Source organism: Psittacula echo (assembly GCF_963264785.1).
Source record: "Psittacula echo genome assembly, chromosome: 12".
In the NCBI taxonomy this organism is placed as follows: Eukaryota; Metazoa; Chordata; class Aves; order Psittaciformes; family Psittacidae; genus Psittacula; species Psittacula echo.
The window spans coordinates 10,609,454-10,627,720 of record NC_137747.1 but is presented as its reverse complement, the minus strand read 5'-3'; the positions used below and the strand labels follow the sequence as shown (position 1 = coordinate 10,627,720).

Genomic DNA, 18,267 nt, shown 5'->3' with positions numbered 1-18,267 from the left:
ACCACAAAAGGCCAGTTGGGTTTTTTTTTTGTTACTGGGTTTTTTGTTTCTCTTGTTCTTGTTTTTTTTTTTTTTTCTTAATGCCACCACAGTACCCACTAGCAACAAATACACACGTGCAGGGAGGATTCTGTGATGCTTTGTTTTCAATATGGCTTGCTTGGGAGGATCTGGCTTTTCACAGTAGTGGAGAAGACTGTTGAGAAGAAAGCCTATTCAATTTGAAATTAGCCTAGCTCCAGGCCACCAGATAATTTGATGTATGGATGGCTACCAGATGAGCTGATGCTAGTCTCAACTAATCTGGACTAGCTATATCATCCTTAAAGATGTTACAAAAACCACTGCATTCAACGGGCAAGAAAGACTATCATCTGCTTCACCTTTTCATTTCAGTTAGTAAGAAAAACTATTTAAAGACTACCTTCTGGTGGCAGATGGTCCAAAGGAACTAAGGCAGGACTGCCCATGTAAGTTATCATCAGTGTAATGAGCCCATATAGTTAAACAAATAGGTTTTGGTACAGTTGGAGTAGACAACAAAGGAGTTCATTACCTTCCTCATACTGCAGATCTATGACCCAGCAAAAACCTGGGGCTTGTGGCATGTGAATTCATCTGCCAGGTGACAAATACTCTTACTTGGGCCCTACTGCCCCAGCAGCAGTTACCGGTGAGTTTGGATCATTTGATGAATTGCCAAAAGGGTCAACTGCACAGCAGCAGGCTCTGCTCTTGCTCTGCTGTTCCTTTTGCTGTGTTGGTTCCCAGTTTCTCTATTCATAATGTGGAGCTAATAAGCCTCATGCCTTTTACAAAAAGTGCTAAGAGTTAAGGCAGAAAAGCTACGAGGGAAGAAGTGGCTGTGGTTCACTAAACCTGTTTTACCGAACATGAAAGCTCTAGCTCATAGATGGGAAAGAAGAAACTGGTAGTCCACTCACACTAATTAAACATTCTGCAGGAAAATTACAGAACTATTTCTACTCCTGACTAAACCTTGAGGTAGATAATAAGGAATCTTCAAATGTCCTGAAGTCTAAATGACAGTCAAAGAATTGGACACAATTCCTTTGTAAACTGCACCATAAAAGGGCTTGAGAAATTCAAACTTAGGACTAGCAAAAAACCCACCCCTATCCAAACAAGAAAGCAGCCCTCCTGCTCCCTGCACTCATAGTCACTGGGTGCAGCCTTACACAATGCTGATGTGTGAGGCCAAAGGTAAAGAAAGAAACCCATAACCAGTCACACTGGATCTGCAGCTGTTCCCATAAACAGGGCTCCTTGTCACAACCCCTGTGCTTACAGCAGCACAATGGTTTAATAGCTCCCCCGCCTTTCCTTCCTTCTTGGGGGGGCGGAGGAGGGAGGGACTGGGGGCTGTGTGATCAAAATTGTTTTTTCTGAGCGAACACAGTGATCTCATGTGTGTGTTCATTCCCTGTCCACTAAGAAACTGATTATATACCACTAGGAAGGACTTGTCCAGCTTTCCCCAGACATAAGCTGACATTGGAACAGGCTGCCCAGGGCAGTGCTGGAGTCACCGTCCCTGCAAGTGCTCACACACCGCGTAGACGGTGCCTTCAGTGCCATGGGTTAGTGGTGGCCTTGGCAGTGCTGGGAACGATTGGACTGGATGAGTTTAGAGGTCCTTTCCAACTCGGTTGAATCTACCGCAACCTCGAGGTACGGACCCGCGGCAGCCCCGCACGTGAGCGCAGCGCTCCCCGCCCCGCCCGCAGCCCCCGCCCCCCGGGACCTCCCCGCGCCCTTAAATCCCGGCTCCGGGCCGCGCCGCGAGGGAAGGCGCTACCAGACCCAGGATGGCTACGATATGTCGGTGCCCCGCGTCCCTCCTCCTCCTCGTGCTGCTCTGGGGCTGCCTCTGCTCCCTTGCCCGCGCCGGCCTCTACTTCAGGGAAGGGCAGCACTGCTACAAGCCGGCCCCGCGCAGGGCGCCTGGGCTGAGGTGAGGTTCGGCCCCGCCGCCCCATCCCGCAGGGGCTACGGACACCCCCAGCTCCCTCCGAGCGGCGCCGCGGTTTGGAGCTGGGGAAAGCGCTGGGCGGCCGCAGCGCCCGTCTGCTCGGCGGCTTTGCAAGCCCGGCACCGCCCGGTCCTCGCCGCCCGGGAGGGGTTCGGGGGGGTGGGCTCTGTCCGGTCGCCATCGCCCGAGGGGGCTCGGGAGGGTTCCAGGCGCAGCCGTTGACCCGCGGGGCTCTGGGAGGGGGGGTCCCAGGGGGAAGGGAACCCTACGGGGCGCAACGGTGGTCACGGGACCGGTCACGCTGCCCGCTGTCACGTGACAGCGCCGGCCACCGGCGGCCCTGTTACGAAACTCCCCCACATGTGCCCACTGGAATCCCGGTCACGGGAATCCCGCGCTCCAGCTCCTCTCCCCGCCCCAGGACCTACCCCCGGCCGCACGAGTACCTGGACATCTCCGCGCTCCCCAAGAGCTGGGACTGGAGGAACGTCAACGGCGTCAACTACGCCAGCACCACTCGGAACCAGCACATCCCGCAGTACTGCGGGTCCTGCTGGGCACACGGCAGCACCAGCGCTCTGGCAGGTAGGCAGCAAAGACCACGGCTGAGACCTGTGGATACACTGCAACAGCGGGAATTCCCAAGCAGAAGGTCAGGAGGTTTGGTTTAGATAGAGAAAAAAGGTTAAAACTCTGCACAAGGCATGCTGTTATGGCTCCTGCCATGCCACTGTTCAGGGCAAGGAGCAAGAAGTGGGTTTTCTGTCACCCAGTGATGGGAGTATCAGACGCAAAAGCATTTATCACATCTCCTTCCCTTTTTTGGTTCGTACACCCAGCGCAGCAAGGGGCTACCCCAGCCATGCCCGAGTATGAGGAAACAAATGAAGCTGCCTCTCCTGGGAAGGGCCCACAGGGCATTTGCTTCATGAGCTCCATGATTCAAATGAACTGATTCCCACAGTGTGCAGGAACATCTGTTTCAGTAGATTCTATCAGCCCTTTCTTGGGGAAAGGGAAGTAGAGGTTTGTTTCAGTTAAATATTTTCTCTAGACAGAACTCATAAGGATTTGCATGCAACAGTTGTGCTGCAGAAATACTCTCTACACAGGGCAGGTTCTAAAAGGATTAACTGTGAAGGAGAAATAGAAGGAATTGTGCAGAACTGGGAAGACAACATAGGTGTAAGCAAACAGCAGGAACCATAAAGGATCTGTTCTTAAGCACTACAAGAATAGACATGTATGAAACCTTGGAAGTACTAGGACAGATAAAATACGGCACCTTAATTATATAACTTAATTGTATAGGTAGGCATGCCAATTATGTGCATTTTTCTAAGTATAAAAGGTTGATTGAAAAGAAAAAAACAACCCGGGGTATTTTTTTTCTTAACTGCTGTGAACAGTTAAAGCATTCATTCCTATTCTTGTTGCTGGAAGACTAGGCTGCCATAACACCTCCCAGTCCTGTCAAATAGAGCTGAGTATTATTAGTACTAATAGGACTAAAAGTACTACAGTGCCATCAGTTAGGACTGCTAATGCACTGTGAGAAGCGGTTTATAAATACTCACGGGGAAGCTCCTCTGGCAAGTAAGCTAGTTGTATCTGCTAGTAAGCTAGCTGTTTCTGACAAAATAAGACAGCCAAGTGGCACTGCTTGTCTGGGATGGCAGGGTTGATGTAACAGTGAAGGTCTACTTATGAAAGTTCTCCTTGCCTTAAGTTTTTAAAGACCTGTCTCTCAGATTTAGAAACCTGAGCTGCATGGGCTCAGGTCTGCCTACATGAGTTCATGTACAAAAGACTAGTGAGATGATGTGCTTGTCAAAGCCAGGAAATGGATTTGGAAGGTTTCAGAAGCTGTGACTTGAATTTAAAGGTCTAGGGCACTTCAGGGCTTTAAACAGATCTAGCTCATCTGCATATTTTCTGCTGAGTTTTAATGGAAAATACTTCCCATGGAAACCCACAGTAACAGCTCAGCCTACTGGTGTGAGTTGGGTCATGCTGTGTGCCTCACTGTTGACAGTAGAGGCTTTTCCAACCACAAGTAAGGCTGCCTGCACACAGTTAACAGGTTCAGTCAAGTGGACCATTTTAACACTAGTTCCAATGTGTAGCCACTCACATATTTTGCTAACAAAATACAATTTCTTATCCTTACAGACCGAATCAACATAAAGAGAAAAGGAGCATGGCCTTCTGCCTATCTCTCTGTTCAGAATGTGATTGATTGTGCTGATGCAGGATCCTGTGAAGGTGGAGACCACTCAGGTGTTTGGAAGTACGCCCATGACCATGGCATTCCAGATGAGACCTGCAACAACTACCAAGCTAAGGATCAAAGTATGATGCTTATGTGCTCTGCTTTGTAAGGCTTCATCCCAGGCTTAGCAGAGTTTAACATTAAAAAAAACCCTATAGTTTCTTGGGTTTTCAGCATACTGGTTCCTGCCTTTTGGTGTAGTACTTGCTGTTTGACTGACAGAACAGGTTTTCCTTACAGGCCTCTGTGTGTCTCTTTAGCCAGACAGCATAGCATGAAATCATGCCCTGACAAGTCAGCACAGCTGAATTGTTTTAACCTAATCTCTCAAATCAGTGATATACAATCTCTAATGTATTGAAATACTTACAAGTGTCACCTCAAGCTAAACAAAGTCAAAAATGTAACCTGTCTGGTCATGTGTGACTGGAACAGTTTCTGCATCTAAAGAGATGGACATCTGAAACATTTCCTCCCCAAAGCACTTAGGCCTAAGAAGTAAAGCAATTGTAACTAGTAATTGTAGAGACTTTAAATGTGGTTTCCAGAAAGAAAATCTTTTCACCAGAGTATGTATTAGTAATTACTCTTATTAAGTTCTTAGTAAGTTCAGAAAGAAAAAGCTTAGTGTCATATCGTAATTAATTCACTTGAAGAAAAGCATACTCTTGCAGTGATGATCTTGCTTTTGTTTTGTAGAGTGTAAGAAGTTTAATCAATGTGGCACTTGTGTCACTTTTGGAGAGTGCCATGTCATAAAGAACTATACTCTCTGGAAAGTTGCTGACTATGGGTCTGTCAATGGAAGAGAAAAGATGAAGGCAGAAATCTATGCTAATGGACCAATTAGGTAAAAATAAATCTTGAATGTTAAAAGTATTTATCTACTAGTAATACTGTGATTGAAATACTTGAAACTCAATCCAATGACTGAAGCGTACTTCTCCACTCTGGCTTATGTTAGCAGCTCTGCATTAACATGCAGGGCTTCAGCTTGTTTGTAGATAAATTGAGTCCTAAAGTGAAAATGTAAGAAAACCAATTGGCTTTAGCCAGGCCCCTGTCCTGATCACCTTGTATAAAAAAAATTGCTTCCTCTGTTTCATTACAGCTGTGGCATAATGGCTACTGAGAAGCTGGATGCTTACAGTGGAGGACTTTATACAGAGTACAACCCCTCACCTGTGGTGAATCACATTGTATCTGTGGCTGGCTGGGGTGTAGAAAATGGAACAGAATACTGGATTGTTCGTAACTCCTGGGGTGAACCCTGGGTAAGGAAACATGGGAACAAACATCCTTACAAATTACTTTAGGGGAAAGGTGGGGTTGCAAACAGGAAGCTGCAAAGCTAGCCTGTGGATAGGAAAAGTAGAAGTTTCTTTGAACTAATATGAAGTGTTACTAATCTGAAGACAAGGCTATTCAGAAAAGCTACTTGAGTAATGTCAACTCAATCCCAAATGCTACCTTCCATGGACCTGCAGCTCCAATTATGGGCAACTCTAAGTTACTGTTAGTTGTAGGCAAAAATTAATAGATGGAATAGATGGGGAGGGGGGGAGGGTGTAAGGTGTTGCCTCTGTGAACCCAGTGTTATACTTCATCTTAATTCCTAGATTCACTTATAAATCATTCATATCTAGAAGACAGAACAGACATTGTCTAATTAACAATACGAATTAATTCTTTACAGGGTGAAAGAGGGTGGCTGAGAATTGTGACAAGCGCATATAAAGGTGGAAGAGGAACAGAATACAATCTTGCTATTGAAGAGGACTGTGCATATGGAGATGCTGTACTTCCTTGATTCTATAGTGTACATCTTTCTGTTTAGAAACTACTTTGGAAGCTTCCCAGCACAACCTTTTTCGGTTTAAAGGATATTAGTCTAAAATTCCTTCACAATTCAAGACCATCAGGCAGTTCTGCAAAATTAGCCCTGACAGCAACACAAAATGTCTTCAAAGTAAAATATGTACAGAGCTGCCTTCAGGTATTTCCAACTTAAAAGCATTTTACCCAGGAGAAAGTGGTCTGTATTGACGCACAGTATTGAAATCATACTGACTTCAGTGCAGAAACTGTAAATATCTATTTTTTTACTTACAAATTATGTAGGCATACTGGGAAGGAAAAAGTATACTCAATATTTGGGTCTAGAGCTTATATTAAATTCTTTGACAGTACTGAGCAAATATCTCGCAAATGATGCTGCTCAAAAGGCTAAGTCTGGTCATGACATATTAAAAACCTAAATCCCCTATTGTTTTCCTTGGTCTCCTGGTGAAACAGTGGTGTTGGAAGTCTTATGTAATGCAGTTACTTTTATGCAACCAGAATGATTTATCAGCAATTACTTTGATCAAAAACCAATTACTTACTTATTTGCTTTAATATGTGATTGGCTATGCCCTTTTTCTCCTAAAGAGGCAAAGTTTAAATTGCCACAGCACAGAACTCTCTTAATTTGAAGGTTTCCAATTCTCTTCCTTAACACTCAGCCAGTTACCAAGTGGCAAATCAATGTAATATCGAATGTTACTAAGTGGCATTAAATGCATTTAATAAATGGACTTTTTCTTACATGACTATAGCTGTATTGTAAGACCTTACTAATACATAGATTTGGTTGCACCTAAGAAGTAGTCCCATGTGGTAGCTTACTGAGGGTGGCACTGCTTTTACTGGACTTTGTCTTGTGAAAAGGTTGGTTGACAGCACAGTCTATACGGCAACTATAATGGTTCAAACAATTCAACTTGATCTCCAGTGTGCATAAATGTAGTGTAAGGTAAGATACAAGTTTCAGGGAAGCATCCAACTTCAACAAGACAGAAAGATACATTCAGATGTAGAATACCACTCCTAAATGTCAATCTTCAAAACCTAACATGAATGAAAACAAGCTGTGAATTATGTCTCACTTGAACCTGTAAGTAAGTTAAAGCTTTGCAGTGCTGCAGAGGAGGGGGAAAAAAAATGTCTTCCCCAAAACTGTATCTATCTGCTGCCTCCCAATTAGTAGTTTCTGCAACTTACCTTTCTTTCACAGATAAAGCAAAGAAGTCTGCTCCTAGTAAGAAAGTAAGTTTGGTAGAGTGGTAAAGACCCATAAAAGAGTAAGACTGCTAGTATCTAGGAGGGAATTGAGGTGATTGTGCTATTCTGATCATTTAGGTTTCAAACAGCACAGCTTTTAGTATTGTGACAAGGAGCATGTTTTAGACCAGATGCTTTAGACCATATTCCAGTAGGCTGATGTTTCTGGTTGGAAAACTGGAAGATGCACTCCTTTTTTGTAAGAAAGAAGTTAATCTATACAACTGGCTGCTGTCTCAAGAAGTACTGTGGTAGCTTAAGTGTTCCCATTCACGAATCACAACACATAACAAGGTGATTTCCTCCTGACATTTATGTGCCGCTGGACTTAAAGTCTCCATGTCTTTTTAGAAAGCAGGTTCTTCAGAAAATAGATGTGCTTGGAAAAAAGCACAATGAGCTTGTCTACACCCCTCACTTTTAAACAAACGAACAGCATTTACCTGTAGAAGGAAAATCCAGCCCAATGAACAGAAAGAGTGGCCTTAATAAAACTTTGAAAGAAAGCTCTGGAAAAGAAAAAACCCTTTATTTAAAGGTAAATTATAATCTTGGGTGTATCCCTGCACTGCCTGGCATCTACCAGGAGAGAGTAGAGATAAGTACAAAAAACAAGCCACAGGAAGCAGTTATGACATTTCTGCACACGTTCACATTGCTGGACAGCAGTGGAATGGTAATGAAACTTACCAGTAACATCTGAAGCATCTATTTAACAAAAAATAGATTCCGAAAGATAACATACTCACATATACAGTTCATCTGTTTGTTAATACAAAACTAACCTGGACTGTTACAAACCCATAGCAGAAAATATGTAGGGTTTTTTTAGAATTCTAAATAATGCAAAGGTGAGAAAGAGCTAATCACACTAATTCCTTCTATACAACTTACAGCATCAAAGCCTAGAGCATTCAAGATCCAGTCTTCAGGGAACTACCTGCAAAGTGTTTCCCCATTCTTCAGGTTTTGTATATTACACAAAGAATCAGTGACAAATTCTCCAAGCAACCAAAATAACATTCTTTGAAATAAATGTTTTTCTCCTGCTATTCCCTTTGGAATATCCAGATTTCTACTGATTTGTGTAATAACAGAAAAACCTTCAGTATTACTCCATTTTCCAAAGTACATTAACAGATCTCTGATATGAAGCTCAAGGTCACCATGCAAGTCAATCAATCAAATGCCCTTCAGCCCTTTCTTCCTCAGTTTGGGTTTGTTGGTTTGTCGGGTTTTTTGTTTGTTTTGAGGGGTTTTTTGCTGCTTTGTTGCCCAGTTATAGAGCCTTTCTGGTGGAGAGTACAGCAAAGCAGTGATCGTGTGCTCTGTGTTCTTCATCTTTTCCACTGCTTAGTTTATCATAATAAAGTTAGATTTGCAGTGAGCTTAAAAGAGAAAAAGAAAAGAAAAAAAAAGCATTCAGTACACTAATTTGAGTTATTTGTTTGCATGCAGACTTCTGCATTATGTAAATAATTACGATTTTAGGGTCTGGCCAGATGTTTTTGTTTTAGGATTGGAATGTATCATATGTCAGACTACTTCCCTTCCCATCCTTTAGTTAGTACAGTTCTAGTTCTCAAAAAAGCAGTATTTATCTCGAAGTTCCTCACTACTACCCAGAGATTCTTGATTAAAGGAAAATTGCTAAACACAGGCCCCTAAAAGGGAAGTTATCAGTGAAAATATCTCGCAGGCATTCCTATTTTTAGCAATCCTCCTCCTAAACATTATTTGCAAGTTATAATGAACACAAAAGGAAACAAGTATGCAAGGAATAAATATTACCTATAAATTCAGTCACGGGGTCATGTTCACCTTCTGTTTTAATAGTGCCTGCAATACTTTCATTCTCCAAGATTGGAAGAAAAAGCTGTACAAAGTCTGAGGTATATGGAGGAGCAATCACATCAAGTACCTGAAGCAGCAGACAAAAATGGATTATCCTTACAGTTAGAGGGGTAGTAAGGGCAATATTTAATTCACAATACTAGCCTTGGAAGCATACAAGTAGCTCCACGTAAAACTTCCTGTTCCCCATACAAGGAATTAATAATGTATTCTTGTGGTATTCTATCCACTGTCTTTCAGAAGTCAGCAGTCAGTAGGCCTCAGTCACATCCCAGTGAATACTGATACTACATATATCACTCAGAATCCAATCTTGTATCTTGCTGATACTGAAATTTATATATGTAATTTATATATAATTATATATAATTTATATATATTTTATATTATATATAATATATATAATTTATATATATTTTATATTATATATAATATATATATATAATTTCTATATAATACAGAGCAATTTTTGCTACTGACCTCTGTAACAAAGTATCTGATGAGAGAGATATCTGTATCTAGCTTCTCCAGGCATTTGCGGATATAGCTCACAACAGGTAGGACATATCCTCGGCTGAGTAAGTGCACCATTCTATCCAAGAGAGTCTTCTTCAATTCCAGCTGATGGTACGCGGAGGGAAGAACCAACAGATTAGAACTTCCTCTCAAAAGCGTGCAATTTTTATTGCTCATTCTTACTGATTCCCTATCTATCTGCTATGTTACATTTAAACCATGACCATATTCCTAAATTACTCTTAAAACTGCTGTGACAGCAAAAGCTATTATCTTGAATAAGCATAACTAATATGATAATCACCTGCTCCATTACATCAAGCTGCGAATGCTCTGTTTCAAAGAGTTTGACAAGAAGTTGTAGAACTTGGGGATGAAGTAGCTGATGGCATGTACTGATCTGCAAACAAGACAAGAGAGTTAAATCCTCAGAACTTCAATTTTAAAACCAATGCAGCAGTCTTTATTAGAAAGGTTTACACTGATGTTCAGTGCAGATGTAAACCCTTTTAGGAAAGTGCTCTATCATTTCTTTCTTTGATGCCCAAGTTTTCCTGTCATAAATAATGCTCAGCTAACAAAACCAAGTAATTGACTCTGAACAGAGATTAATCTCTATGTTTAATGACTTACTGCAAATGTTATGCAGTGAACTGGACATACTTCCCAGTTACAAAAGTCAGAACTGTTCTTACTCTCCAACAAGGTTTTATATACACTTTTACCTCATCCAATAATGCCAGATGAACTGGAGTGTGATCAGTCTGCAGCTGGAAGTATCGTGGTTCTGACACTGTCCAATCCACCCACTTTAATACACCCATTGCCACGACTGGGAACCTGCAAAGAAAAGAGATTGATTTAGCACAGGAGCATAAACCAAAACAAATAATCCAACTACAGAAAGATCCCAAACCAAACCAAACCAAAACTCCCTGTAAATTAAAAATTATAGTATCATCTTTCAGTATATTCTAATGGTTGCTAGAATTTCAGTTTAACTTACAGAAGAACTTGCAGAACTCAAAAAGATTTGCTTGAAAAATTGCCAGCAAATCAAGTAGTTTTTCCACAAAGAAAGCGGGGGGGGGGGGCAGAATTATATAGCCTGGAGGAAAATTCTTGCTACAAAGACACTCCCTACTAAGCACAAAATGCAAAACATAGGCAACAAAATTGATGAACACTCCTAGTTTGTTCCAGTTTATTCAGTAGCTATTTCATACTTTGAATAGGAGAAAAAGAACACCTCAAAGACATCTATTGCTAGGAAAGCTTTACTGGGAAGACAAAGTAATCTGTCATCTTTTTCCAGTGGCAGAGAAAAGCATGTTCTGTGACGCAAGGATGACAAGCTGTTAGTGAAAGCCAGAACTTGTGTCCTCATGAGACTCGTAAGTCTCGGATGCACAATTTTGAAAGCTGCTTTCAGACCACATTTTCACATATTCTGCAACGAGGATGTTCTCAGAGTAGCCTACAAAGGCACTTCCCTTCAGCAGTACCCTAACCTTGCCTAAGAATACTTTCCTTCCAACAACTAAAACTTGGGACAGTATTTCTGCTCACCTGATGCACTGATAGAGAGTGCTCAGTTCTGCAACCAATTCTGACGCTCCTTTGTTCTCATTGCAACACAGATTGTGAACAGTTTCAATGGCTTTTGAAGTTGACTTGAGCTCATCCTTGTTTATACTGACTCTCTTATTCTGAAAAATTGCAAAGTTTGAATGCAAGAGTTGTGAATATCCCAGATAACTCTGGTTATTTAAGGAAAGGAACTGTGATTAGCCTGAAATTACATCATGTTTCTCAAAATTAAGATTCAAATCCAAGTTTCAGAAGAACTAATTTTCAGTGAGCTGAAGCACAAGGATGGTTGCGTTATTTAATTCCCTATGGATTACCTTATCCACTTCATAGAATTGGATTCCACTTCCTCTGAAAAACCACATACAGTCCAGTAATACAAAACTGCTATTGATTGATAAACTTTGGGAGGAGATGAGGGAAAAGAACACAAATACTCAGTGCACTCAGACTTTTATAGTACTATTTGGTCATCAGGATCTACATTTTATAGTCATTTCAGTTGAAGCCAGAAACATTTCCTATTAAAGTAAGTAAATCAAGCTTAATACATTATCTTAAATTGAGCAACTTCACAACCATGCATGTTCTTCAGCACAGCCTGCCCACTGCAAGTAGAAATAGTATTATTCACAGAACTGAATATTACCTTCTTCCACATCTCTACTACGCTAGCTGCATATGCCAGTATGTGAATATATTTATGTTTGTGATCCTGGTTGATCTTGGCACCTGGCTTAAACAATGACTGCATGAAGAGATCCAGAAAGGCAGGTACTCGAATCTGTGAAGGAAATGAATGGTTTCTTAGAGCCTGAGAATTACAAGAGGTGACTAAAAATACAGTTTTTGCATCTGATATACCTTGCACAGAAAGAGATATGATGCATTCCCCCAGAGAGTTTTATGAAGAGACCCAAACTTTTGACAGAAAGGAGGGGGGGAAGTGGGGAAAAAAGGAAAAAAGCAGGGTAGGGATAGAAAGAAAAACCAGAGTTACAAACTATATTGCTAAAGTTCGCTACCAAAACCCACATCAGAAGGAGCCAGTGAGAAGTGTGAAATGTCCACTTAAATCTGCTTACAACAAATTGCAAACTGGGTGGGTTTTTTCATTATTTTTTATTAGTAGTATCTAATTTATTCCTTGCCATCTTTATCTCCTAATTGAAAAGCTCTTCAATTAATTTATGAAAAAAGACAAATAGGAACGATTAAAAAAAAAAAAAAAAAAAAAAAAAAGCCAAAACCCAAGCTATCAAGAAGCTAATGCAAAATAGAATATCGCATTTAGACATCACAGTTATAGAGGGATGAGCCTGAGTACTAACTTTTATTTTGTGTTGCTACAACACTTAGCACAAACAAACCTCATCTTTCTGACTACTACTGTACTAAAAGAAAATAGTCCAGAGGTTGTAAGAAGATAGCTACTGACCAGTTCCACTGGAGGTGGGTCCATGCTTGTAAACATTTTGAACAGGACAGTGATGTCTGCTGGATTCAGAGCTCCTTTGGACAACATAGCACCAAGAGCCTGACATGCTCGAGGATAGGAGGCTGCAGTACCCAATGCTAAAGTGATCTGACTGGCATCATGGCCTCTAGATGAAGAGCAAACATACACAGCAACTTATATTCATACTTCAGACATTTTCATTCTAGCCTCACTGAGTCAACAGGGCACATCTTACAGAATGTAATGACTTAAGGCAGAACCCCTTATCCTGGGTAATCACAGAATAAAGATACATATTTTTTGATAGACAGAATCTTCAATTCTTTGCTCTTCTGATTTCAGGTCTCCCAGTACAGAACACTGAACTTTTCTGTTGTTTCAGACATTAAAGCTTGGTACAGAAACTGTTACGTTACAGCTAAGAATTCTCCTTTTGCTGGTAAAAGATGCCCTGGGTTCAGCTGTTTCGTACCAGTTTCATTTCTCCTTCTCAGTAGCGGGTGCAGTGCTGCATTTCAGATATAGTCTCACAGTAATGCTGATAGCAACAACTAAAACATTGGTGTGTTAAGTAATGCCTACCCTGATCAAGGACTTTTCAGTCTCTCATATGCTCTGCCAGGGGCACAAGCCTGGACAGAGCAGAGGCAGCACACCTGACCCAAACTGCCAAAGGGGTATTCCATACCACAGCACATCATGCCCAGTATATAAACTGAGGGGAGTTACCTGGAAGGCCCAGATCACTGCTGGGGTCGGGCTGGGTATCAGTCAGTGGGTGGTGAGCAATTGTGTTGTGCATTATTTGTGTTTATTTTGTTTTGGGTTTTTTTCCCCTTCCCTTTTTAATTTTGTATTCTCTCCCCTTGTTATTTCTCTTATCATTATTGGTGGTAGTAGTAGTGGTTTTGTATTATACTTTAGTTACTGGACTGTTCTTATGTTAACCAATGGGATTTACATTCTTTTGATTCTCCTCCCCATCCTTCCAGGAGTTGGGGGGAAAAGGTGGAGGGGTGAACGAGCAGCTGCATGGTTCTGAGTTACTGGCTGGGCTTAAACCACAACAAAAGGTAATCAAGAATGAGCAAAACACAATTTACAAATCCTGGTGACTTACATTTCACTTATATATGTAACTCCCACTTACTTCTCATGAGCATATCGCTGAACCTCCTGAGCAATACGCCTGACAGCTGACCCTCCTTGTTCTTCTTGAGCCAATATGGACATCATAGATTGAGCAAAAAGGTAAGTGTGTTCTCCATGGCACACCATCTTCTGTTAAAGCACACGTTAAAAATCTTATCACACAACAGGGAACACACAAGTATGCTGCTGGGATTACACTGCCATAATAGCAAAGATTTCAATGAAAACTACTAATCTAAAGAAAAGAAAAGAAAAAAAAAAAAACACAACAAAAAAACCCAAAGCAACCGAAACCCACCTACACAAAAAACTAAACAGGAAACCCCAAAACCCAACAGCCAAGAAAACTACAGAACAGCACAGTATCACTATGCACTGATGCAATGCAAGAAGAAATGGCTAAATTAAGAACTTTGTTTCTTAAATACCAAGATTGAGAGGAACTTCTCTCCTAATTACACTCAGTACTTCCTCTACAGTATTTAAAAAGTACAAAGCCATCCAAAAGTCATTATGCAATTTCACTACACAGAACATAAGCTGGATTGATTCACATGGCAACTTTCACAGTGATGTGGATCATAGAAGAATTATTTTTGTTTGCCAGAGGACTGACTAGACCGATCTTTAGATCTTGTGTTAAATGTGGAAGACAATACTCTATCTTCACGTCTTACAAACCATTTAATAAATATGAGAAATGTTACATAAGCTACCCAAGTAATTCTCGGTCACAAAATTATCAAAAAAGCATAGATTTCCTTGGGGTTTTTTTAAACTCAGATATAACTTCCCTTCATAAGATTTTTGAAGACTTGATGTTAAGATTCTCTACAATCCTACAATGATCTGTATATCCTAACCAGAAAACACTATTTTCTTCCCACATAAAAGGGGAAAAAAACCCCAAACCACCAAAAAAAAAAACCCCAGCCAAGTCGCAGAACACTTACAGCAAACTCAGGGAGGTTTTTTTCAAGGTTTTCTTCTCCTCCATCTAAAATTGTTGCCAGAGATGTACGCAGGACTCTGGAAAATACCTCCAGTTGCTGACATGCTGTTGAAACACTGGTTATTTCCCCTTGATATCCAGCATCAGATATAAGCTATAAAACCAAAAACATCACAGAAAACTTGTATTATCTGCATTTATGTTTCAGATATCCTAACAAGTCTAGAAGAACACAGAGAATTGTAAGATTTGCCTCTGCATACACTTCGTGGAATTCATGTTTGTCTTTCACACTACAGAAAAAGGAATCAATAAAGATGTAGCAAAAAATGTAAATCATAATGACACAAAAATATATTTCAGAACACAGCAAGATAGAACATTCTTTCCCTGTCACAGGAACATACCAAGCTGACTGAAATGTCATACTGCACCAGAAAGCCAGAATTCTCAGATACAGATCACAATTTAAAAACAAACAACAAACTGGGAAACTACATTTACTATTTGCAATCTGTAACACAATTCCTCCTACCAATGTGTACTTGCACTGTTCTGACATTTGAATAAGTAGTATTAGCAGGAATACATAAAACATAAAGGTAGGATCACAGATGATATTTGATGCCAGAGCAATCAGCCATTTATGGATATTCTCATTTACCAGACTTGAGTATAGTACCTTCACAGTAAAATTAAGCATTAAACAGTCAGGATGGGCTTCTGCCAACTTGTAGAAGAGATCTCTCCATGTAGTATGTGCTATCATTTGCTCAAGCCAAGCTGGAGTCTGAAAGGTTAGAGCAATAAACAGAAATGTAAGAATTTCTAGTTGTCAAGGTCATTAAAAGTAAACCTTCTACCTTTCAGGAGTCCTGCAAGTTGTTGTATGGAACTTTATTGCAAAGGAGGATGCCTTTGACGTTTTTAAGTTCTCTAGGCCTCTAAAGACCCCAGTGAGACACAGTTGGTTTTCTGAAACCAGCTGTTTCTTAATCAAAGAGCTTTGAATATATGATTTCCCTTTCCCCACCATCCACTACTCCATCAGACGAAGGCAAATGTGTAGGGTTCACTCATGAAGAGACAGCAACATGGATTCCATGCATACCTCTCCTTCCTCTGTAAAGATGGAATCTGCTTTCCGAGGGTCAAAATGCTTAATAAGTAAGCTCTTTAAATGGTTTTCTACAGTCTCCTGAACTTGCAGTGGCTCAACACCTGTATAGAAGGAAGAATAAACCTTAGCACATGCAATCCAATCAAACATGGCAGCAACACCTTAAGTATTTCAATGAGAACAGAAATTACTCAGAAATTTATCAACACAGAGAGGAGAGCCATCAGTTCTACTGTCAAGCCACACTGATACAGACAGGTTCAGGTCCTTAATCTTTTTTCCTAAATGCAGATTGCTTAGGATCTCAGGCAGGTCACACTAGTCCTTTTCTTCTGCTCTCTTCATCAGTCATGCAAACAGCTATGTCAGTCATTTCACAAGATTGTTACTGGGCACAACACCAAAATGCACATATCTTAAACACAAAACGGATTGCAAGGATGGTGCGTAACCCACCTTATACAGACTAAAGTCCACCCTTTTACTATGTTTGCTACCAGTATCTTTGATAGTATAGGATAAAAGAATACACAAAGTTGTAGTAAGTAGTTCTACAATTCCAAGATCAGGGCATAATAATTCTGCTAATTTGTAAATGAAAGTTTATACTAACTGAGGGACAAACATAACTGAAGATAATGCTAAGCTTTCAAGAGGCTGCTGAAGAATTCAAAAGCAGACTGGTAATACAGAATTCTTAAGAAAATACAGGCATCTGTATGACAGCTTTCCATCTAACCATTCATCTACTGAAAGGTAGAGTAAATAGCAATAGAGTAGTTGGTCAGTTATTTATATTGTACTCTTAGAAACAATGAAATATTGATAAGACCATCTATATAACAGTACCCTTGATTATAAAAACAAAATACAGTTTATGCAGGTGCTTCAACTGTATTTCCCTTTATCATACAGTTTGTGAGCATTTCAAAGTGTTCCTTAACAGATTATTTATTCTCTGCGCAGAATAAACATATTATAAAGAATTTAGTCATACACATATACAGGATGTCAACTTCACAATAATCCACTTCTTGAGTATGATCAAATTTGCCAGTGACAGAATAAAGACCCAAACTATAGTGTATCAATCACTTATCAATCATACCTGTCTGAATGAGCCACTCTGCCAGCAAGTTTACAGTCTGTGCCACTGCAGTGTAGTTTTCAGAGAGGAGCTGGATAACGTTCTCTGGAGAACCTCCTGCTTGGAAATACCTGATGAAAGGATTACAAAATAACTAGTTGAGTGTCATATTAAAAATCAAAACCAATTGACCTCTAAATAGAGGAAAAACAATAGCATCATTTATGAGCTTTCACACAAACTTCCATAAAAAGTGACCATACCACACCTATAACACACATAACGTGCATTTTAACACATATAAGGCTACACTCACCTCTTTAACGTGTTAAATATAGACGGCTCCATTATATAGTCAGGGGTTGAAAATTTCTTCAGGCATTCTTGCTGGACTTCGGCATCATCTTCACCTTCCCCATCCTCATCGTCTTGCTGTTTGCAAGCACAGGCAAGTCAGCCACCTCTCTTACCCTGTTTTCCTCCTATAATCCCATATTTAGACTACTTTTGCCCACAGAAACTCACACACCTCGGCTCACCCCGGGAAGCGATCTCCTCCACACAAAACCACGACTTTTTAACAGAGAAGGCGCAAAACCAACCAGTTGCTTTTCTCATTTAAAACGCCCTCAAGCCCCAGGCCCCGACACAGAGGAGGCTTCCCCACCAGCCTCTACACCCAGCGCTTATCGCCTCAGGTCTGATCCCCACACGCGGACTCCTGCCACTCCCAGAGCGACAAGGCCCGGGAGCTCCTCCGGAACCCACTCGACGCCCCCAAAAGTCTCCGCTCTCCAGAGCGGCCCCGGAGGGGAGCGCTCCCACTCACAGGCCGCTCCAGACCCGACAGCGAGCTGCCGGCTCCCGCAGCGCGGGCAACCCCGCGCCGCCGCAAAAACGCCCGCAAGCGCTCACCGTCCCTCCGTCTGCCTCGTTCCCCCACTCCGCCGCGCTGCCTTCGAAGTAATCGGTGTCCTCCATAGCCCCTCCCGCCCCGCGCCCAGAAAGCCGCGGCAGCTGCCGGAACCAGGCCGCGACCGCCCCCCAAGGAGGAGCGTCGCGGAATGGCGGGCGCCGGGAGGGCGGAGCCGCCGCTACCGCCTGGCGGGGCGGGGCGAGCCGGACCGGGCGGGGCCGAGGAGGAGGGTGGGATTCGCCGCAGTAGCGGCG

The 18,267-nt window shown here is 41.6% G+C and overlaps 2 protein-coding genes across 3 annotated transcripts; one reads left to right on the top strand and one right to left on the bottom strand.

Moving 5' to 3' along the window:
- The first annotated feature begins 1,784 nt into the window (after positions 1-1,784).
- On the top strand, positions 1,785-6,856 carry CTSZ (cathepsin Z). The gene is made up of 6 exons (XM_080627549.1): positions 1,785-1,975; positions 2,415-2,578; positions 4,166-4,345; positions 4,965-5,115; positions 5,377-5,539; positions 5,962-6,856. Exons 1-6 carry the CDS (start codon positions 1,830-1,832, stop codon positions 6,073-6,075), a joined length of 918 nt encoding a protein of 305 aa, XP_080483675.1. The 5' UTR covers positions 1,785-1,829; the 3' UTR covers positions 6,076-6,856.
- Positions 6,857-7,875: 1,019 nt separating this feature from the next.
- Positions 7,876-18,145, bottom strand: NELFCD (negative elongation factor complex member C/D; the record flags this gene model as incomplete). 2 transcript variants are annotated; one of them, XM_080627548.1, is made up of 15 exons in its annotated part: positions 18,013-18,145; positions 17,414-17,529; positions 17,119-17,228; positions 16,002-16,111; positions 15,573-15,680; positions 14,892-15,044; positions 13,937-14,067; positions 12,766-12,931; positions 11,977-12,111; positions 11,307-11,446; positions 10,463-10,577; positions 10,042-10,137; positions 9,702-9,842; positions 9,159-9,288; positions 7,876-8,755 (listed from the first exon to the last, which is right to left on the bottom strand). In XM_080627548.1, the coding sequence occupies exons 1-15, from the start codon at positions 18,076-18,078 to the stop codon at positions 8,721-8,723; spliced, it is 1,752 nt and encodes a 583-aa protein (XP_080483674.1). In that variant the 5' UTR covers positions 18,079-18,145. The 2 variants fall into 2 exon arrangements, with proteins under 2 accessions (XP_080483674.1, XP_080483673.1); XM_080627547.1 differs by lacking the exon at positions 7,876-8,755 and having other exon boundaries at positions 9,112-9,288.
- Between the last annotated feature and the right edge of the window lie 122 nt (positions 18,146-18,267).

What these genes read in the sequence shown, in the direction of transcription:
- CTSZ (XM_080627549.1), top strand. Translation starts at nt 1,830, where the DNA reads ATGGCTACGATATGTCGGTGCCCCGCGTCCCTCCTCCTCCTCGTGCTG. An exon ending in TATGCTAATGGACCAATTAG is followed by an intron (nt 5,116 to 5,376) that starts GTAAAAATAAAT and finishes GTTTCATTACAG; the next exon opens with CTGTGGCATAATGGCTACTG. An exon ending in ACTCCTGGGGTGAACCCTGG is followed by an intron (nt 5,540 to 5,961) that starts GTAAGGAAACAT and finishes AATTCTTTACAG; the next exon opens with GGTGAAAGAGGGTGGCTGAG.